At 40.4% G+C, this 23,338-nt stretch overlaps 1 protein-coding gene across 2 annotated transcripts in view; it reads left to right on the forward strand.

Moving 5' to 3' along the window:
• Positions 1-255: 255 nt before the first annotated feature.
• ldb1a (LIM domain binding 1a) overlaps positions 256-23,338 on the forward strand; it is a 74,946-nt gene continuing 51,863 nt past the window's right edge. The window contains exons 1-2 of one of the 2 annotated variants that reach the window (XM_062058152.1): positions 256-388; positions 14,746-14,853. In XM_062058152.1, coding sequence (XP_061914136.1) covers positions 14,826-14,853 — 28 coding nt within the window. In that variant the 5' untranslated portion in view covers positions 256-388; positions 14,746-14,825. The remainder of the gene's footprint in view (positions 389-14,745; positions 14,854-23,338) is intronic. The other variant, XM_062058153.1, reaches the window with a different exon arrangement.

A 23,338-nucleotide genomic window follows, 5' to 3' on the forward strand; every position in this document is an offset into this window, starting at 1 on the left:
TGGCCTGACGCACTCCCTAACTACTACCTATAGTCTGCTCTGCCGTTGCCATGGATACAGTCCCCCCCCCTCATCCGGTGGGTTTGGAGTGGAGAAAGGAGAAGAGGCTCTGCGTCATACCAGTGCAGCTGAGACGAGCCCCCCCGCCCCCCTCCCCTCTTGTCCTCCTTCCTTCCCTCCTTCCTTTTCATCATCCAATTTGCACACTGCTTGATCCCCCTCCATTTGTGTCTCATATCTGCATCTGCTCATCACACTCTCCCCCACCCCCCCCACCCCCTCCACTCTCTCTCTCTTTCTCTCCTTGCCTTCTGGCTCGGCTCGGCTTCCTCTGCGGTGGCTGACCCAGGTGGACTTTTCGCTGGACGAGCGTGGGCGAAAAAGAAAGGTAAGCGCCAGTGAGGAAACAGAAAGATGTGATGAGAGAAAGGGACGAGGGAGGGATGGCATAAAGGGTCTTTGCTTCAAAAATTTTAGGGCAAGTGTGTGTCGGATGGAACCTGAGATGTGTGTTCAAGCAGACGTGCGCCTGAGTAACCCCGGCGGTGTGCGAGGAGGTGATGCGAGAACTTCTTTATTCCTCTTGTTGAGGATGTGTCGCCACAGTGCGGGCGTATGTCTGTGCGATACCATACTTTAATTGCTCCTGGAATCCATTTTTTTCCCATCCACCTTGCTTCTTCTTTCTTGTGCCGCCTCTTTGTCGTTTCAATTGAAATGACACGCGGGGAAGGGGACCCACGGGGTCGTTCATTGTGTCTGGGTCCCTGGAACACTGTCTGACATGGTGTATGACATGCACAACTGTGATGCCTCCGCCTGTTCACTGGTGTTGCAGCCAGTGTGCCTGTCAGCTCTCATTCCAGGGGCTGACACGTACCGCTCTTTGTTGCCATCCCTGCCGCTGAGTGACAGACGTCAGCCATGTGAGCTTTTGTCAAGTCCACACGGGGGCGGGGGGATTTTCAAGTAGCGTGGGAGATCCATATGTGCGTACTTATTTTTGTCGCATGCCAGCCTAGTTGTCAGATATTGTATCACAACAGAGGCTGTCAGCGGTGAGATCGGCTGTGACGGGATCGGGTTCTCTAGCATTGTACCTCACAAGGGGGAAGTAAGTACTGAAAATGCATGGTCACACCTTGGAGTAGGCATGATAATCAGCTCATCAATACATTGTTAGGAATTTGGCATAGGTTTGAATACCGTATTTTTCGGATTATAAATCGCAGTTTTTTTCATAGTTTGGCCGGGGGTGCGATTTATACTCTGGAGCGACTTATGTGTGAAATTATTAACACATTACCGTAAAATATCAAATAATATTCAATCAATCAATGTTTATATACAAACCCTGTTTCCATATGAGTTGGGAAATTGTGTTAGATGTAAATATAAACGGAATACAATGATTTGCAAATCATTTTCAACCCATATTCAGTTGAATATGCTACAAAGACAACATAGTTGATGTTCAAACTGATAAACATTTTTTTTTGTTGCAAATAATCATTAACTTTAGAATTTGATGCCAGCAACACGTGACAAAGAAGTTGGGAAAGGTGGCAATAAATACTGATAAAGTTGAGGAATGCTCATCAAACACTTATTTGGAACATCCCACAGGTGAACAGGCAAATTGGGAACAGGTGGGTGCCATGATTGGGTATAAAAGTAGATTCCATGAAATGCTCAGTCATTCACAAACAAGGATGGGGCGAGGGTCACCACTTTGTCAACAAATGCCTGAGCAAATTGTTGAACAGTTTAAGAAAAACCTTTCCCAACCAGCTATTGCAAGGAATTTAGGGATTTCACCACCTACGGTCCGTAATATCATCAAAGGGTTCAGAGAATCTGGAGAAATCACTGCACGTAAGCAGCTAAGTCAGTGACCTTCGATCCCTCAGGCTGTACTGCATCAACAAGCGACATCAGTGTGTAAAGGATATCACCACATGGGCTCAGGAACACTTCAGAAACCCACTGTCAGTAACTACAGTTGGTCGCTACATCTGTAAGTGCAAGTTAAAACTCTCCTATGCAAGGCGAAAACCGTTTATCAACAACACCCAGAAACGCCGTCGGCTTCGCTGGGCCTGAGCTCATCTAAGATGGACTGATACAAAGTGGAATAGTGTTCTGTGGTCTGACGAGTCCACATTTCAAATTGTTTTTGGAAACTGTGGACTTCGTGTCCTCCGGACCAAAGAGGAAAAGAACCATCCGGATTGTTATAGGCGCAAAGTTGAAAAGCCAGCATCTGTGATGGTATGGGGGTGTATTAGTGCCCAAGACATGGGTAACTTACACATCTGTGAAGGCGCCATTAATGCTGAAAGGTACATACAGGTTTTGGAGCAACATAGGTTGCCATCCAGGCAACGTTACCATTGACGCCCCTGCTTATTTCAGCAAGACAATGCTGATGTAACGTGTTACATCAACGTGGCTTCATAGTAAAAGAGTGCGGGTACTAGACTGGCCTGCCTGTAGTCCAGACCTGTCTCCCATTGAAAATGTGTGGCGCATTATGAAGCCTAAAATACCACAACGGAGACCCCCGGACTGTTGAACAAGTTAAGCTGTACATCAAGCAAGAATGGGAAAGAATTCCACCTGAGAAGCTTAAAAAATGTGTCTCCTCAGTTCCCAAACATTTACTGAGTGTTGTTAAAAGGAAAGGCCATGTAACACAGTGGTGAACATGCCCTTTCCCAACTACTTTGGCACGTGTTGCAGCTATGAAATTATAAGTTAATTATTATTTGCCAAAAAAAAATAAAGTTTATGAGTTTGAACATCAAATATCTTGTCTTTGTAGTGCATTCAATTGAATATGGGTTGAAAATGTTTTGCAAATCATTGTATTCCGTTTATATTTACATCTAACACAATTTCCCAACTCATATGGAAACGGGGTTTGTAGCTCAGGGGCCGTAAGGAGGAAAATCTATTCCCAAGTGGGCCGTAATGGTAAAACCATGGCATGATAATTTAAAAATAAAAAGAACTCCAGGTTGTTTTCTTTTGTTTTTTACTATGGCCAAAAATAGAACAATCACATTCTGAAAAGTGAAAACGTACAAATCACAAATACTCCTCTGGAACAAAACACTTCAAGTTTGTTGACATTCTGAGGAAATTGGTGCAGCTTCAAAAACACAACGAACTTAGACTTGTCTCAGTGTATCTACAAAGCCAGGATTAAACTTTAAATCACAGTCTTTCTGGGATTGAACAAAAAACACAACATGTAAACCATGAATTGATTAACGTGGACCCCGACTTGAACAAGTTGAAAAAATTATTGGGGTGTTACCATTTAGTGGTCAATTGTACGGAATATGTACTGTACTGTGCAATCTACTAATAAAAGTCTCAACCAATCAATCAATCAAAAAACACTTCTAGGTATCAAATACCTCCATTGTCATGTCCACGTATCAATCCAGTGCTAACTCAACAAACCGTAAGAAACGGAGATAAAAACTATTCAAAAGGATTACGTTTTCTCGTTTTTGACAGAGACATTATGGGGGAGTAAGGGTGCCAAATAACGATGTGTTCGAAGCAGAAGACATAAAACGGCAGGTTTTAAGTTTCATTTGGGTCGAGGGAGAGGAGCCGCAGCCACGCTTTACTTTGTACCTCTTACTAGTCCTAACAGAACTGCTATTGTGACATCCAGTGGACACATTTAGAACGCCCCCTGGTCTAAACTTTCAAACAATTTACAAAAATCAAAGTAGGGGTATTTATGATACTATTCAAGTACATCATATATCCACCATGTCCATATGTGAACATGTGAGAAGACCAATCAGAATCAGAATACCTTTATTGTCATTGTATGGAAACAACGAAATTGGACAGCAATCCAGCTCAGTGCTTTTAAAACAAACCTACATAAAATAGTTTTAAGACAACAACAAAATAATAAAACCATTTAAAATTTAAAAACATAATAAAATGTTAAAAACATATTGCACAGCAGATCTCTGTCAGAGTAAAGCAAGTAATAAAGTGGTGAGTGTTCAGGTAAGTGCGCAGTTTAGGGCAATAACAGCTCTAGGATAGAAACAGTTTTACAGTCTATTTGTCCTTGCTTTGAGGGCAAGAGTTCAAGCCAGTGGTGACCTGGGTGGGATGAGTCCCTGAGGATGCTGTTTGCTCTCCTGTTGCAGTGTCTCTTATACAGGTCCTCTAGAGATGTAAGAGGACATGCAGTGATCCTCTGGGCCGCATTTATGACGCCCTGTAATCTCTTTCTCTCTGCCACCGTGCAGCTAGAAAACCACACGGAGATGCTGTAGGTCAGTATTTTGTTCTAATGTAATGTGTAAGTATACAACTGCTAATTAGATGTGTAAGTATACAACTGCTAATTTTCTATCACACTCATCCAGTGTTGTAGAAAAACAGCATAGACATAAAATGCTTAAAATCACATTTAAATATTTTATTTACCTCGCCACATCATGCTTCAAATATTGCGACCACATCGTAGATTTTTGGGGGGATATTTTAATTTTGAATATATAAATGAGGCGTAAAAATGTCTAAATAAACTAAAAATATCTATAATACAGTAGTATTTGCCACTAAATGAGACCCAGCCAATCCGAGCATACTGTTTAGTAGTGTGGCCATTGATTAGCTCAGCTTCAGGCAGAATTTCTGTATTGGATTAAAAAAAGTGTAAATGTACAGATTCTGGACAGGGAGGACAAATGGTACGATAGAGGAGGGAGGGAAGCCATCTATGTCAAGGTTGAAAAAAACATCTCTGAACAGAGGAGGTGGTCTGCGACACCACTTATCTCCCACTCACAACACGGTCCTTTCAACCATTCCTAAAAGGACTCTGCAATTTAGCCTCCAACAAATAACAGTAGTTAGAAACATTCTGATCACAAAAGGTGACTAGAGTGCCATTTGTGCCATATGTTTGCAACTGAATGGAATGCTAACGTGGGTGATTCTGACTAGTTTGGACTGGCAGAAGTCGATCCACAGCGATCGTTCTGCCATACAATACCTCAATGCTAATGAGGGGAATTTACACTTTAACGACTGTCATTGGCTTTGACAGTAGGATTGCTCGTTTGCATTAAAACAGTTGTTTTTCTTACTACAATAGGGCGAAACCATCCTTGCCCAGACACACCCTCCTGGTTTTGGTGTATAAATATTTGGGGTTTCGGCACCAGCCGCTAGACTAGATCTGACAAGTCTAAGTTTAAGACTAGATCTAACCAATCTAAGTCTATGAGCATGAACTGATGAAGCCTACTCGGATGAGAGGTGAAACGTCTTCTAGGACAAACCAAACAGTCCAGTTCAATCAATCAATCAATCAATGTTTATTTATATAGCCCTAAATCACAAGTGTCTCAAAGGGCTGTACAAGCCACAACGACATCTACGGTTCAGCGCCCACATAAGGGCAAGGAAAAACTCACAACCCAGTGGGACGTCGATGAGAATGACTATGAGAAACCTTGGAGAGGACCGCAGATGTGGGTAACCCCCCTGCCCCTCTAGGGAAGACCGGATGCAATGGACGTCGAGTGGGTCTGACATAATATTGTGAAAGTCCAGTCCATAGTGGATCTAACATAATAGTGAGAGTCCAGTCCATAATGGATCTAACATAATAGTGAGAGTCCAGTCCATAGTGGGGCCAGCAGGAGACCATCCCGAGCGGAGACGGGTCAGCAGCGCAGAGATGTCCCTAACCGATGCACAGGCGAGCGGTCCACCCCGGGTCCCGACTCTGGACAGCCAGCACTTCATCCATGGCCACTTCATCCATGGTCAGTTGCGATTGATTGAATGCCCTAAGGCCTATATGTCAAAGTCAAGCCCCGCGGTCCAGATCCAGCCCGCGAATGATTTATCTATGGCCCTTGGGATGATATTTGATTAGTCCTACAACCGGCCCGCAGGCCACAGTCGCCTGCTGCTGTTTTGCACGCACCAATACTCAATCAGTGTTGGCGCTAGGAATTTTCATCATCAAGTCATAAAAATGGGGTCCCACAGTAAATTTTCCGGGTCCCACTTTTTTGTAAGCGTTTTGAAAACAAATGATAAATGTATGCATTATCCTGTTATATCTCACATTCTATATTGTGTTTTGGAAAAAGGTTGTCATAAGCGTTACTTAATTTATTAAAAAATAATACAAAAGAAAACAAATTGAAATGCATATGTAAATGTATTCAGTTATAAACATTCATTCACTTTCCTCTTTCCTTCATGGATCTAAACTTTATCGCTGCCGGTATTTTTTCTATATTTTTATTGTAATATTTTCAGAATGTGTTTGTTCTATTTTTGGCCAAAGTAAGACAAAGCAAACAATCTGAAGTTGTCGTTATTTTTTTGTTTTAATGCCATGATTTTAATAGTCCGGCCCACGTGTGCACAGGTTTTCCTCCATGTGGCCCCTGAGCTAAAATGAGTTTGACACCCCTGCCCTAAGGTGACTAAAGGGTGTTTTTTCATATACGGCTCTTATGATGTTGAAAAACATATTTAGAAGGTAGTGAACACATTTTTAAGCTCTAGCTATGCAAATATTTGATTACAGTACTTCACAGAAATTCATTTATCGCGGAACCAATTAATAGCGATAAACAAGAGATGACTGTACCTTAAAATCTATAGACATTGTTAAAGACATTGTAATCCTTATATAAAAAAATATTCAAGGCAATTTACTTACTTGAATTGTCAGAAAATCTGGTCCAATAAAACAAAGAAATTAGTCTTAAGAACAGTTTGCAGGGTTTTAGACCTTTAAACACATTTACCATCCATTTGCATTACAAGGTTAAACAATAGGACACACTGAAAATGTAAATGTGGTCTTTTTACATTTAAAGGCCTACTGAAATGAATGTTTTTTATTTAAACGGGGATAGCAGATCCATTCTATGTGTCATACTTGATCATTTCGCGACATTGCCATATTTTTGCTGAAAGGATTTAGTAGAGAACAACGACGATAAAGTTCCGCAACTTTTGGTCGCTGGTAAAAAAAAGCCTTGCCTATACCGGAAGTAGCGTGACGTCACAGGAGGAAGGGCTGTTCACATTTTCCTATTGTTTACAATGCAGCGAGAGAGATTCGGACCGAGAAAGCGACGATTACCCCATTAATTTGAGCGAGGATGAAAGATTTGTGGATGAGGAACGTGAGAGTGAAGGACTAGCGTGCAGTGCAGGACGTATATTTTTTTGCTCTGACCGTAACTTAGGTACAAGGGCTCAATGGATTCCACACTTTCTCCTTTTTCTATTGTGGATCACGGATTTGTATTTTAAACCACCTCGGATACTATATCCTCTTGAAAATGAGAGTCGAGAACGCAAAATGGACATTCACAGTGACTTTTATCTCCACGACAATACATCGGCGAAACACTTTAGCTACGGAGCTAGCGTGATAGCATCGGGCTCAAATGCAGATAGAAACAAAATAAATAAACCCCTGACTGGAAGGATAGACAGAAGATCAACAATACTATTAAACCAAGGACATGTAAATACACGGTTAATGCTTTCCAGCTTGTCGAAGCCTAACAATGCTGTTGCTAACGACGCCATTGAAGCTAACTTAGCAACGGGACCTCACAGAGCTATGCTAAAAACATTAGCTCTCCACCTACGCCAGCCAGCCCTCATCTGCTCATCAACACCCGTGCTCACCTGCGTTCCAGCGATCGACGGAGCGACAAAGGACTTCACCCGATCACCGATGTGGTCGGCGGCCCGGAGATGGAGGAAGTCCAGGTGAGGTCGGCAGCTAGCGCGTCTGCTATCCATCTCAAAGTCCTCCTGGTTGTGTTGCTGTAGTCCGCCGCTAATACACCGATCCCACCTACAACTTTCTTCTTTGCAGTCTCCATTGTTCATTAAACAAATTGCAAAAGATTCACCAACACAGATGTCCAGAATACTGTGGAATTTTGGGATGAAAACAGAGCTTCTTTGTATTGGATCCAATGGGGTCCGAATACTTCTGTTCTCTCTGTGACGTCACGCGCATACGTCATCATATCTAGACGTTTTCAACCGGAAGTGTCGCGGGAAATTTAAAATTGCACTTTATAAGTTAACCCGGCCGTATTGGCCACAATGTTAAGATTTCATCATTGATATATAAACTATCAGACTACGTGGTCGGTAGTAGTGGGTTTCAGTAGGCCTTTAAAACAAATACAAAAAGGTACCTAAAACGGATGTTGTTATTCTACAATAAAGGGTCTTGCAGGGTTAAATGAAAACTACTTCAGGGGGTTGACTACAGCCATACCTGTTAATACCAATGCTTTTTTGACCGGAGGCTTATTTCAGACCCTAATTATACACAGGTTGTTATTTGGAGCATTTATGGTTACATTTTCCCCATTGAGCATCATAAAAGTTGATGAGTCTTAAGAACAGTTTGCAGGGTTCCAGGCCTTTAAACACATTTACCATCCATTAGCATTACAGGGTTAATCAATAGGACACATTGAACATGTAAATGGGGTCTTTAAAAAAAAAGGTATCTAAATCAGATGTTGTTATTCTACAATAGAGGGTCTTGCAGGGATAAATGAAAACTACTTTAGGAGGTTGACTACAGCCACACCTGTTGTTTCTGTTTTGAGGAGAGGCTTATTTCAGACCCTAATTGTACACATTTTGTGATTTGGAGCATTTATGGTTACATTTTCCCAATTGAGCATCATGGAAATGTAATTACATTCCTATCCAAAGTTGTAAACAATCACAATGTATCCCACTAGGCACATTGCAACAGAAAATAGGCAGTATTGAAGAAAATTGAAATAAACCAGAGGTACTGTATATTGCCAAAAGTATTTGTCCACCCATCCAAATGATCAGAATCAGGTGTCCTAATCATTTGGCCCGGCCACAGGAGTATAAAATCAAGCACTTAGACACGGAGACTGTTTCTACAAACATTTGTGAAAGAATGGGCTGCTCTCAGTGATTTCCAGCGTTGAACTGTCATAGGATGCCACCTGTGGTCTCTAGAGCAGTGGAGACGCGTTCTCTGGAGTGATGAATCACGCTTTTCCATCTGGCAATCTGATGGACAAGTCTGGGTTTGGAGGTTGCCAGGAAAACGGTACAATTCAGACTGCATTGTGCCGAGTGTGAAATTTGGTGGAGAAAGAATTATGGTGTGGGGTTGTTATTCAGGAGTTGGGCTTGGCCCCTTAGTTCCAGTGAAAGGAACTTTGAATGCTCCAGGATACCAAAACATTTTGGACAATTCCATGCTCCCAACCTTGTGGGAACAGTTTGGAGCGGGCCCCTTCCTCTTCCAACATGACTGTGCACCAGTGCACAAAGCAAGGTCCATAAAGACATGGATGACAGAGTCTGGTGTGGATGAACTTGACTGGCCTGCACAGAGTCCTGACCTGAACCCGATAGAACACCTTTGGGATGAATTAGAACGGAGACTGAGAGGCAGGCCTTCTCGACCAACATCAGTGTGTGACCTCACCAATGCGCTTTTGGAAGGATGGTGGAAAATTCCTATAAACACACTCCGCAACCTTGTGGACACACTGCAAAAACTGAAATCAAAGTAAGATTAAAAATCTCAAATAAGGGTGATATTTGCTTATTTTCAGTCTGATAAGATCATTATTTTCACTAAGCAGATTTCATGTCAGAGTGTTTTACTTGTTTTAAGGGTTTAGGTCCTAAATTATCTCAGTAAGATATTACAGCTTGTTGCTAAGATTTTATGACATATATTGAGTAAAACATGCTTGAAACTAGAATATCAACTGTTACAAAGCTGTGTCATCAACACTCACAAGCATTTAAAGTAATCATTTCTTATTTCAAGCATGAAAAAAAAAAATCATGACTTTGACACAATTGTGTCTCATATTAAAACAGATGACAGCCAAATGGACTTTGCTGTTTTATTTTCAATGAAACAATAGAAAATACGTACTCTTATAGTAGTACAGTTGTTATTAGTGAGAATATACTTATTTTAAGGTATTTCTGGGTTCATTGAGGTTTGCTAATTTGACTTGTTTTGGAAAGTCTTGACAAGCCAAATTTTCTTGTTCTATTGGCAGATAATTTTGCTTAGTTCAAATAAAATACCCCTCATTTTTGTATTTTTTTTCTTCTTGTTTTTGAACACTGACTTTTTGCAGTGCAGCCTTCCCAGAAGAGTTGAAGCTGTAATGGCTGCAAAAGGTGGACCGACATGATATCGAACCCTATGGCATACTTGCCAACCCTCCCGATTTTCCCGGGTGACACCCGAATTTCAGTGCCCCTCCCGAAAATCTCCCGGGGCAACCATTCTCCCGAATTTCTCTCGACAACAATATTGGGGGCGTGCCTTAAAGACACTGCCTTTAACGTCCTCTCTCACCTGAAACCTTCACCCCTTAACAGCCGCATGCTGTCCAGGCGTCTGCTTTTCCTCCATATAAACAGCGTGCCGGCCCAGTCACATAATAATGTAGCGTTGGACGGGTTTAACAATGGTCTTTACTCAAAGATGTCAAGAAATGCTGACACGTTGTATGATCTTACAACCGGTTTAATGATAATGCAAGGCATACTTGGTCAACAGCCATACAGGTCACACTGAGGGTGACCGTATAAACAACTTTAACACTGTTCCAAATATGCCCCACACTGTGAACCCACACCAAACAAGAATGACAAACACATTTCGGGAGAACATCCGCACCGTAACACAACAGAACAAATACCCAGAATCCCTTGCAGCACTAACTCTTCCGGGACGCTACAATAACCATACTTGCCAACCCTCCCAATTTTTCCGGGAGACTCCCGAATTTCAGTGCCCCTCCCGAAAATCTCCCGGGGCAACCATTCTCCCGAACTTCTCCCGATTTTCACCCGGACAACGATATTAAAGGCGTGCCGTGATGGCACTGCCTTTAGCGTCCTCTACAGCCTGTCGACGCGTCCGCTTTTTCACTACACAAACAGCGTGCCGGCCCAGTCATATGTTGTATGCGGCTTCTGCATACACACGAAAGTGACTGCAAGACATACTTGATCAACAGCCATACAGGTCACACTGAGGGTGACCGTATAAACAACTTTAACACTGTTACAAATATGCGCCACACTGTGAACCCACACCAAACAAGAATGACAAACACATTTCGGGAGAACATCCGCACCGTAACACAACATAAACACAACAGAACAAATACCCAGAATCCCTTGCAGCACCAACTCTTCCGGGCTACAGTATACACCCGCTACCACCAAACCCCGCCCACCTCAAGTATGACGATAACATCTACGGCTTTTGGAGCTCAGTGCACAACTGCACGCACAACAAGAAGGAGACGAAGCAGAAGAACGAAGAAGAGATATGGCGGTGACGAGTAAGAAGAAGAAGAAGTATGCTTGCAAGTTCCAAAATGATTGGAAAAAAGAAAGGGAAGGGGTATGCTGCCTGCACCTCAACCCCCCCCGCCCCCCATCTCCCGAATTCCGAGGTCTCAAGATTGACAAACATGCCCTATGGGTTAGGAATGGGATGGCACTTCAAGTTCACATGTGAGTCAAGTCAGGTGGCCAAATACTTTTGGCAATATAGTGTACATCCAGCTGCCAAAGGGTGAATGTTCTGTCACCCGGGTGACAATAATGACAATGTGACATCAGATTAGAGCGTGCAGAAGCCAGCGGAGGGGGGTGGGGGTCTTCATGTTTGTGTGCGCTCAAGGGCCTCGAGTGTCTCTTCTTTCCAGGTAGGCTTTTGCATTTTTAATCGACACCGTCTGCGGTGATTAACGCCCGCAATGAGCGAGGAAAGGAGTAGACCTGGGAATGGGTCATACATGCGGCGTGTGTGTTTGGTATGGCAATAATGACCCTGGGCTCTGGGCTCCTACTGAGAATGTTTTTATCCTGCAGCAGCACTGGGAAATAAACAGACAATGCATCACTCCCACACCATACACACTGCAAAAAGTCAGTGTTCAAAAACAAGAAAAAAAAATACAAAAATTAGGGGTATTTTATTTGAACTAAGCAAAATTATCTGCCAATAGAACAAGAACATTTGGCTTGTCAAGACTTTCCAAAACAAGTAAAATTAGCTAACCTCAATGAACCCAAAAATACCTTCAAATAAGTATATTCTCACTAATAACAAGTGCACTTTTGTTGGTAGAAAAAAAAATCAGACCTTTTTATTCAATATGTTGAAAAATATTCTTAAATTAAGTAAATGCTAGTGCCATTATCTTCACATAATGGTATGCGCTCTGCATTACATTTCTTGAAACCAGCAAAGTTATACTAAAAACTGATTTATTGTTCTTAATGGAAAGGCAACAAGGCAACGGCTTGTTACTCTCGGGGTCTACTAGCCGCTCAGGCAAATCATATGGTCTAAAGATGCATTTTTCCATCGATAACATGACATCATCGCGCCAAGTGCGTGCTCTTTCAGTCAATTAGTGCGCATATATACAGCCCGGCCCCTGGCCAAATTTTTTTTATTGTAATTTTGAAGAATTTATCTGAATGTGCATGAACTATTTCTGTTCACAATGGTTTGAAATGTCACATGTTAAATGTTTAAATATTAACTGTCAGTTTACTGTACTGTGCCAACTGTACTACTATATGAGTATGTATGTTCTCTTGTTTCATGGGAAATAAAACAGCAAAGTCCATTTGGCTGTCATCTGTTTTAATTATGAGACACAATTGTGTCAAAGTCATGATTTTTTTTTTCATGCTTGAAATAAGAAATTATTACTTTAAAAAAGTAGTTTTATACTTGTGAGTAGGGATGTCCGATAATGGCTTTTTTGCCGATATCCGATATTCCGATATTGTCCAACTCTTAGTTACCGATACCGATATCAACCGATACCGATATGTACAGTTGTGGAATTAACACATTATTATGCCTAATTTAGACAACCAGGTATGGTGAAGATAAGGTCCTTTAAAAAAATAATAATAAAATAAGATAAATAAATTAAAAACATTTTCTTGAATAAAAAAGAAAGTAAAACAATATAAAAACAGTTACATAGAAACTAGTAATTAATGAAAATGAGTAAAATTAACTGTTAAAGGTTAGTACTATTAGTGGACCAGCAGCATGCACGCACAATCATGTGTGCTTACGGACTGTATCCCTTGCAGACTGTATTGATATGTATTAGAGATGCCGATAAATGCTTTAAAATGTATTATTGAAAATTATCGGTATCAGTTTTTTATTATCATTATCGTTTTTTTAAATTTTTTTAATTTTTTTTAATTAAATCAACATAAAAAACACAAGATACACTTACAATTAGTGCACCAACCCAAACAACCTCCCTCCCCCATTCACACTCATTCGCACAAAAGGGTTGTTTCTTTCTGTTATTAATATTCTGGTTCCTACATTATATATCAATATATATCAATACAGTCTGCAAGGGATACAGTCCGTAAGCACACATGATTGTGCGTGCTGCTGGTCCACTAATAGTACTAACCTTTAACAGTTACTGTAATTTTACTCATTTTCATTAATTACTAGTTTCTATGTAACTGTTTTTATATTGTTTTACTTTCTTTTTTATTCAAGAAAATGTTTTTAATTTATTTATCTTATTTTATTTTATACATTTTTTAAAAAAGGACCTTATCTTCACCATACCTGGTTGTCCAAATTAGGCATAATAATGTGTTAATTCCATGACTGTATATATCGGTATCGCTTGATATCGGTATCGCTTGATATTGGTATCGGTAATTCAAGAAAAAGCCATTATCGGACATCCCTAATATATATTGATATATAATGTAGGAACCAGAATATTAATAACAGAAAGAAACAACCCTTTTGTGTGAATGAGTGTAAATGGGGGAGGGAGGTTTTTTGGGTTGGTGCACTAATTGTAAGTGTATCTTGTGTTTTTTATGTTGATTTAATAAAAAAAAACTAAAAATAAAACAAAAACGATACCGATAATAAAAAAACGATACCGATAATTTCCGATATTACATTTTAAAGCATTTATCGGCCGATAATATCGGGAGGCCGATATTATCGGACATCTCTACTTGTGAGTGTTAATGACACAGCTTTGCAACAGTTGATATTCTAGTTTCAAGCATGTTTTACTCAATATAGGTCATAAAATATCAGCAACAAGCTGTAATATCTTACTGAGATCATTTAGGACCAAAACCCTTAAAACAAGTAAAACACTCTAACATAAAATGTGCTTAGTGTTTGTATCTTATCAGACAGAAAATAAGCAAATATCACCCTTATTTGAGATATTTAATCTTACTTAGATTGTAGTTTTTGCAGTGCAAACACAACCATCTTGTCTGTTCTCCTGCTAATTGCCTCGCTCTTGCTTTTCGTCGTCCACACACACCTGCCCACACACACACACACACACCTGCACACACACACACACACGCACACACACATCTCTGATCCATACTCCCTCCACTCTCATGAGCAATTAAGACTCTCTATATCACTCCTTCTTCCTTACCCCTCCCACTTGTGTTGCAACACGCCTGTTAATGGTGCGGCCGCTGCCAACTTCCTGCCTCTGACAGAGAAAAGAGAGAGAGCGAGAGAGAGAGAGCGGCGCGGCCCTGCGTTTGTACCACTCCCTCTTCTTCTTATCTCTCCACCCCTCTCCCTGTGTTGTTTTTCCCCCTCAGAAAGCGCGGCCCCGATGCGAGCAGCGTGAGGGCCGAGAGCTGCCGTTTCCTTCAGAGCCGAGGCCCCAACATGTGAGAAGATGTCTGTTGGAGGTTGCGCTTGTCCCGGTGAGTGCCTCGTCGTCCTCTCTTTTGCTGTCACATCCATGAATTATGGTTAAAGAAAAGAAGAAGAAAAAAAGAAGAGCTGCAAGGCCACGCGTCAAACTGTTTCACTTTTAATGTGTTATGCTCTGCACACGCATGGCCAGAAAACGAGGGGTTTTTAGAGTCCCTGCAGTCCTGCCAGGCATTACTCACATATCAATACTTCACTTGGAGAAGCTTTTTTTTCCCCCCACTCCGATGCACAAAGAGGAAATTGATTCTTGTTCATGTCAAGAGCCTTTTCTGCCTTTCATTGTACTTCCTGATGATTTCAGCTGTTGTTCCGAAGCTGAATGGGTGCTTCAGTTGGCTGACTGACTGACTAATTCAACCATCGCTTGGTTTACATAAAAAGATTCCTTGTGCGGAGATGCTTAACATTTATTTTGTCATGGTTGCTTGCATGATCCTGACATTACTTCCTGTGCTGCCTTGGCACGGTGAAGAAAGTGTGTGTCTGCTCGCACGTGTTGCTCATGAGCAATCGTTTCATTTATATATAGCTGGAATTCATGTGTAGGCTATAGGACAGTGTTTTTCAACCACTGAGATACAGTCTGGTGTGCCGTAAGAGATGATCTAATTTCACCTATTTGGGTTAATAATATTTTTTGCAAACCAGTAATTATAGTCTGCAAATGATGTGTTGTTGTTGTTGAGTGTCGGTGCTGTCTAGAGCTCGGCAGAGTAACCGTGTAATGCTCTTCCCTATCAGTAGGTGGCAGCAGGTAGCTAATTGCTTTGTAGATGTCGGAAACAGCGGGAGGCAGCGTGCAAGTAAGAAGGTGTCTAATGCTTAAACCAAAAATAAACCAAAAAGTGAGTGCCCCTAAGAAAAGGCTTTGAAGCTTAGGGAAGGCTATGCAGAACGAAACTAAAACTGAAGTGGCTACAAAGTAAACAAAAACGGAATGCTGGACGACAGCAAAGACTTACTGCGGAGCAAAGACGGCGTCCACAAAGTACACTACCGTTCAAAAGTTTGGGGTCACCCAAACAATTTTGTGGAATAGCCTTCATTTCTAAGAACAAGAATAGACTGTCGAGTTTCAGATGAAAGTTCTCTTTTTCTGGCCATTTTGAGCGTTTAATTGACCCCACAAATGTGATGCTCCAGAAACTCAATCTGCTCAAAGGAAGGGCAGTTTTGTAGCTTCTGTAACGAGCTAAACTGTTTTCAGATGTGTAAACATGATTGCACAAGGGTTTTCTATACATCAATTAGCCTTCTGAGCCAATGAGCAAACACATTGTACCAGGGAGTGATAGTTCCTGGAAATGGGCCTCTATACACCTATGTAGATATTGCACCAAAAACCAGACATTTGCAGCTAGAATAGTCATTTACCACATTAGCAATGTATAGAGTTTATTTCTTTAAAGTTAAGACTAGTTTAAAGTTATCTTCATTGAAAAGTACAGTGCTTTTCCTTCAAAAATAAGGACATTTCAATATGACCCCAAACTTTTGAACGGTAGTGTACATCCGAACATGACATGACAATCAACAATGTCCCCACAAAGAAGGATTAAAAACCACTGAAATATTCTTTATTGCTAAAACAAAGTAGATGTGGGAAATATCGCTTAAAGGAAGACATGAAACTGCTACAGGAAAACACCAAAAAAAGAGAAAAAGCCACCAAAATAGGAGTGCAAGACAAGAACTAAAACACAGGAAAACTGCAAAAAAGTCAAAATAAGTCAGGGCGTGATGTGACAGGTGACGACAGTACACCTACTTTGAGACAAGAGCCATATTGATGCATGCGTGGTTATGGTTTAAAGTCATATCCAACAATTGCCACAACAACTTTTTACTGTCAACTGTTTTTTAATGATTTCTGCTGGTGGTGTGCCTCCGGATTTTGCCTTGGCTCAAAAAAGGTTGAAAAACACTTCTATAGGAAGTGTATTTTGTGTTAGCATCTGCATAAGCAAGCATGCATCACTATAGCTCTTGTCTCAAAGTAGGTGTACTGTCACCACCTGTCACATCATGCCGTGACTTATTTGGAGTTTTTTGCTGTTTTCCTTTGTGTAGTGCTTTAGTTCTTCTCTTTCGCTCCTATTTTGTTGTTGATTGTCATGTCATGTACGGATGTACTTTGTGGACGCCGTCTGCTGCTCCACACGCTGTAAGTCTTTGCTGTCGTCCAGCATTCTGTTTTGGTTACTTTGCAACCAGTCCAGTTTTAGCTTCGTTTTGCATAGCCATCCCTAATGTCACGGATTGGGGTGCAGCTTGCTGCGGTTCGTTCTCCCGGGACGCAAAACTGACGACTCCGGACTAAAGCGTGCAGGTAGGAGATGATTTATTAATCATAAATCATACACCGTACCAAAAGACAGAAACAAACAAAAGAAAAGTGTGCCGATCGCACGGCAAGCTAAGGCAACAACTTAGCACAGGAATCGAGAATAAGAATACACCAACGTAACAGTTGCATACCGCAAACAATGAAGCCACGACCAGTGACCGGAAAAGGCAGGCTTACATAGAGTCTCTGATGAGCAACAGGTGTGCGTAAAAGGCAGGTGAAAATCATAAGTAAGCATGGTGACTAAACTCAGGAGGTGCATAAACAGGAACTAAAAGGAGTCCAAAACAAACCGATACCACAAAACATGCATCATGACACCTAAGCTTCAATGCCTTTTCTTAGCGGCACTTGCCTTTTTAAAAAAATTTGATTTGAGCATTAGATACCTTTTTACCTGCACACTGCCTCCCGCTGTCGTCTGCATATTGTGATCACGACAAACCATGTTCCCGACATCTACGAAGCAATTAGCTACCTGCTGCCACCCACTGATATTGAAGAGTATTACATGGTTACTCTGCCGATCTCTAGACAGCACAGACACTCAACAACGGCACAAGGACGGCGTGACGCAGTTGGGAGAGTGGCCGTGCCAGCAACCTGAGGGTTCCTGGTTCAATCCCCACCTTCAACCAACCTCGTCACATCCGTTGTATCCTTGAGCAAGACACTTCACCCTTGCTCCTGATGGGTCATGGTTAGGGCCTTGCATAGCAGCTCCCGCCATTAGTGTGTGAATGGGTGAATGTGGAAATAGTGTCAAAGCGCTTTGAGTACCTTGAAGGTAGAAAAGCGCTATACAAGTATAACCCATTTACCATTTGGTGAATTTTAATACAAGGCAAGACCTTCGACGTCGACAAACTTTATTGATCACCAAGAGATATAGTTTGATACAGTAGCTGAATTACAAGAAGTAAAAAAACTAAACTAAATACACACAAAATAAAATATAATAATTAAAGCAACTATACAAAACTTGCGGCCCGGAGGCCAAATCAGACACCATATTGACACCCGAGTTCAGTTCAAAACTTGTGAGACAAACATTTTTGCAGCAAATTCCTAAAAACACGAGAGTGCTCCTGTTGTATAGAAAAACTTGGACCAGTGTAAACAAAATGACATTTTAACCTTGCAGGTTAACATAGAACATCGGGGTGCAAACTTGTGATTTACAACAGAGGCGTTCCTCAAGGCACCTCTCTAAGTCCTCTCCTTTTTGGCAGTTACACATTTTTTTTCATAATGACAATTGTGTTACTAAGGTGTTGCTGCAGCTTGTTTACTTCAGATGCAGTCAGTAGTCATTTCTTCAACTTCTTTAGATCTACTAGTGGTGTTCCTCAAGGTTCCATTTTAGGTACTCTCTTTTTCATCATTTGGACTATTCAACTGGAGTTCATCTAAAAAAAAAAAAAAAACTTGTTAGAGACTCACATTTTTTGCAGCAGATTCCTAAAAACACTACAGTGTTGTCATAGAGATGATCTTTGACTAGATTGTTTGCAGAAGGTCCTTAAAAAAAGCTCCTTTAACTCTGACATACAAAAAAAGTGTAATAGTGAAGGGAGAGGTTTTCTGGCTTTCTGGAAATGTGGCCACAAAACAATTTAGTTAGAATAAACAATACCAACTATACAAACACAAACTGTTTTAGTAGTAATAAGTAACAATAAATGTAATTTCAAATGTATCTACTTTTTTTCTATATCACTAAAATAACGATTTGTGGTTGATTAGAATAAAACAGGATATCAGCTGATCAACAGTTAATGACTCTGCTGCATTGATCATCATTATCTTAACAACAACTTGCTAACAGCTTTTGTAATACTTTTTTACTGGTGTGTGTGTGAGTGTCAGGACGAAAAGCTCTGTTTATACACTACCGTTTAAAAGTTTGGGGTCACATCGAAATGTCCTTATTTTTGAAGGAAAAGCACTGTACTTTTCAATGACGATAACTTTAAACTAGTCTTAACTTTAAAGAAATACACTCTATGCATTGCTAATGTGGTAAATGACTATTCTAGCTGCAAATGTCTGGTTTTTGGTGCAATATCTACATAGGTGTATAGAGGCCCATTTCCAGCAACTATCACTCCAGTGTTCTAATGGTACAATGTGTTTGCTCATTGGCTCAGAAGGCTAATTGATGATTAGAAAACCCTTGTGCAATCATGTTCACACATCTGAAAACAGTTTAGCTCGTTACAGAAGCTACAAAACTGACCTTCCTTTGAGCAGATTGAGTTTCTGGAGCATCACACTTGTGGGGTCAATTAAACGCTCAAAATGGCCAGAAAAAGAGAACTTTCATCTGAAACTCGACAGTCTATTCTTGTTCTTAGAAATGAAGGCTATTCCACAAAATTGTTTGGGTGACCCCAAACTTTTGAACGGTAGTGTATGTACAGGTGTACTTATCTACAACTAGCATATACAATATGACATCATGTAATGTATCTATGTTGTTGACATTCAATCAATTTCTCCTATTGTACTGAGCAGACAGACCCGTTCCTATGTTATCCCTGGTTCTATGGTCATCATGGATAGGGTGTTTTTGATCCATGCACTATTAAAGCATGCAGAAAGGTTTGGTTGAACTCTACATCGTACAACTTTGGAAGCCTTCCACTCACAGACTTTTGCTGTTTGCTCCCAGGTGAGAAGCAAAGTCATTTTCATGGCACATCAATGATTTATTGGCCATCAGCTATGAGATATACATACCGCAGAGGTCTTTTTGTTGTTGTTGCAGGGTCTAGTCTGTTTCCTGGTCTCCTTAAGCTCTTGTACTTTTGTTCTCCCCCTTGTTGACAGACTTCACTGTAGTGCAGAAACATTTAATGACATCCATGTGTCCGTGTGTGTGTGTGTGTGTGTGTGTGCGTGTGTGAAGGTTGCATGGAGAGAATTTGCTGTGGCATGCATGTTCTGAAGCAGGATCACATACAGTACAGTAATCTGTGCGCTAATGCACCAATCATGGGGAGAAAGAACCTGCCGGGGCAAGTTTAGGCTGGTAAATATCTCGTAGAAACGCGCAGAGAAAGACAGGTATGTGTCACTCTATGCACACAGTAAATCATGACTTATGACAATGGCCCTTTTCCTGTACTCCTATAGTACGTGGTTTTATAATGCAGACAGCTTGACTCAGGGACAGACTATATATTTCAATTAGATGGTTAGGGCTGGGATATTCAGTTAAATTGTATTTAGGGCCACAATTCCAGAAAGCTCAGACTATTAGTCTTATTTTGTATATTCCAAAGAAACAGCGTCCTCTACAAAAGATATTTGATTTAGGTCTATTTATTTTGTAAGCGTTACAGGAGCGCTTTTGATTGATTGATTGAAACTTTTATTAGTAGATTGCACAGTACAGTACATATTCCGTACAATTGACCACTAAATGGTAACACCCGAATAAGTTTTTCAACTTGTTTAAGTCGGGGTCCACTTAAATTGATTCATGATACAGATATATACTATCAAATATATACTAACATCATAATGCAGTCATCACACAAGATAATCATCAGAGTATATACATTGAATTATTTACATTATTTACAATCCGGGATGTGGGATATGGAGGAGGGGTGAGGGGGGGGGGCTCTGCTGTTTTCAAGGACCTTTTGCAATAAAGCTAGTCAAAGATCACAGCACTGTAGGGTTTTTTAAAAATCAACTGCAACTTTCATCAAACATATATTAATGTTGTTGCCCTAGGGTAAACTGGGTATAACACATGGCACACTGACAAAGCTTAACCTATTGTTACTATAACAATCTACAAGGTTAATATAGGTTGCTTCTCTTTCTTCCCCTCCATTTTTCTGCATTCTTTCGTATCTCAAGTTATCATTACGTATATGTATTGTTGCATTTGAACAATTGTATTGTTGATAATAAAGGAAAAGTATTGGTATTGTTTATTATCAATAGCACTATTTCTATTGGTATTCACATTGCTCAATTTTTAGTGTAATAATGTTCATTGTCATTTCTGTATTATTTTTTATTTTCGCTAACTGCTTATTTGCTATTACTTTTACCATCATATTTGTACATGTCGTATTTGCTGATGTTGCTCTGTTGTTCTTGTTGTTGTTGTGTTTGCTGTTGTTGTTTTTGTCTCTCTGTCTAATCCCCCTCTTGTCCCCACAATTCCCCCTCTGTCTTCCTTTTTTTCTCTTTCCATCCCCTCCTGCTCCGGCCTGGCTGCACCAAATGATAATATAAATACATTTAATAAAGTCAAAATACAAATAAGGCAACAAGAGAAGTATCCTACACTTCTCTTTTGTAAAGTAAATCTGAACAGCCGATATGGGCATCTACATCTACTATATGATTTGCCTGAGAAACTGGGCAGGACAAAAAAAAAAAAAAAAAAATCAACTGCAAAAATGTGAGAGTCTCACAAGTTTTTTGCACTGAACTCACGGTCCACAAGTTGAATAACCCGGATGATATAAAATAGAGGACCTACAAGGGAATCTTGAGGAACACCATAGCTAAAAAGGTTGAAGAAATGACTACTAACTTATAATTATAAAAGCAACATACATCCCTTAACAATTAAAACAAATAATAATAATCAATTTAGTAGAATATTAGACAGGGCTTATCATGTTTAAAGCAAGAAGTTATCAATTGCCTGCAATTATTCAAAGTTTATCCATAGAAAGGGATGTGGGGTATAACCTCAGAGGAACGGCAAAATATAAACACGCTTTAGCACTTTAGCACAAGGAAAAGTTTTTGTGTCTCATGGAACAGCCTGAGTGATGAACTCAAACACTCATCAAACATTGAGCATTTTAAGAAATTGTACAAATGTAATATTTTGGTTCGGTATAGTGAAGTCTCGGTTTATTTTGAATATGAGTATGAATGACTTATATGACTTACTTATGATGATATATTGAGAATTGTAAGCACTTTGTTCTGGGCAAATTAAGTTATGTGGATCCAGATGAATGTGATAAAATGTGGTTCAGAGGTAAGTAAAAAAGGGGGTGATTCAAAATGTTTATAGTTCTTCTTTACCCTTTGAGATATGTTTAATTTAATTAAATTCAATTTTTGTTTCTTTTTTGTGAAATAATAATATTGCCATTGAGCACAAGACTGTTCAATGGAGATATGTATGTACAGTATATTATGTACTAATTAGGATAGGACTTTATTGTCATTGTTTTCAGCACAAACCCGTTCAAGATTGGACAAACAAACAGTGTACGGGGTTACAGAACAGGAACGCTGATGGGTCGCCACAAGGCGCCCCGTAAAAGATAAGAAAAAGGTAAAACGCTTGGGAAGAAGATGAGTAAAAAAATACAATACAGACTGGGCTACTAAGGGGGCCCAGTCTGGAGTGGGATTAAAAACCTCTGTGCAATGCACACATAAACACGTTACATTTAATCAAGACAACTCGCAACAGAGGGGCGGGGAGTTGGGGCCCTGGAGGGCGACTGCAGCTATGAAATGCGACCGCCCTCACCAGAGGCAAGACAGAAATACATACTACATGTATGATGTGGAGCTGACTATGACATACACAATAAACAACAACTGCACCTAGAGTAAAAAAGTTACAGCAACACTTTAATTACATAAAACACTTTTTTTTTTTAAATTGTGTAACTGCCAAGAAGGAGAGGACTTAAAGAAGTGTCTTGAGGAACGCTTCACAGGTTTGGACCCAGGTTTTCTCTGTTTGCTAGCAAGATGTCAATGCAAAGACCTGCCGACAGTGGTCTGAGCTCTCCAGCCCTCGGTGTGGTTTTTGGAATTTGCTGCAAAAATGTTTGTCTCTCAAGCTCTGAAATGCTCGGCAGCTCGTATGGTGTCATGCCCGAGCCGGATTTGGGCCCATTTGAATAGCCCTGTTGTTGGCTTTGACTCGTCTGGTGTGGGTTCACTGCAAAAACTGAAATCTAAGTAAGATTAAATATCTCAAATAAGGGTGATATTTGCTTATTTTCTGTCTGATAAGATAATTCTTCTCACTAAGCAGATTTTATGTTAGTGTTTTACTTGTTTTAAGGGTTTTGGTCCCAAATTATCTCAGTAATTGCTGAGATTTTATGACCTACACT

This window comes from Entelurus aequoreus, linkage group LG09 (assembly GCF_033978785.1).
Source record: "Entelurus aequoreus isolate RoL-2023_Sb linkage group LG09, RoL_Eaeq_v1.1, whole genome shotgun sequence".
NCBI lineage: Eukaryota > Metazoa > Chordata > Actinopteri > Syngnathiformes > Syngnathidae > Entelurus > Entelurus aequoreus.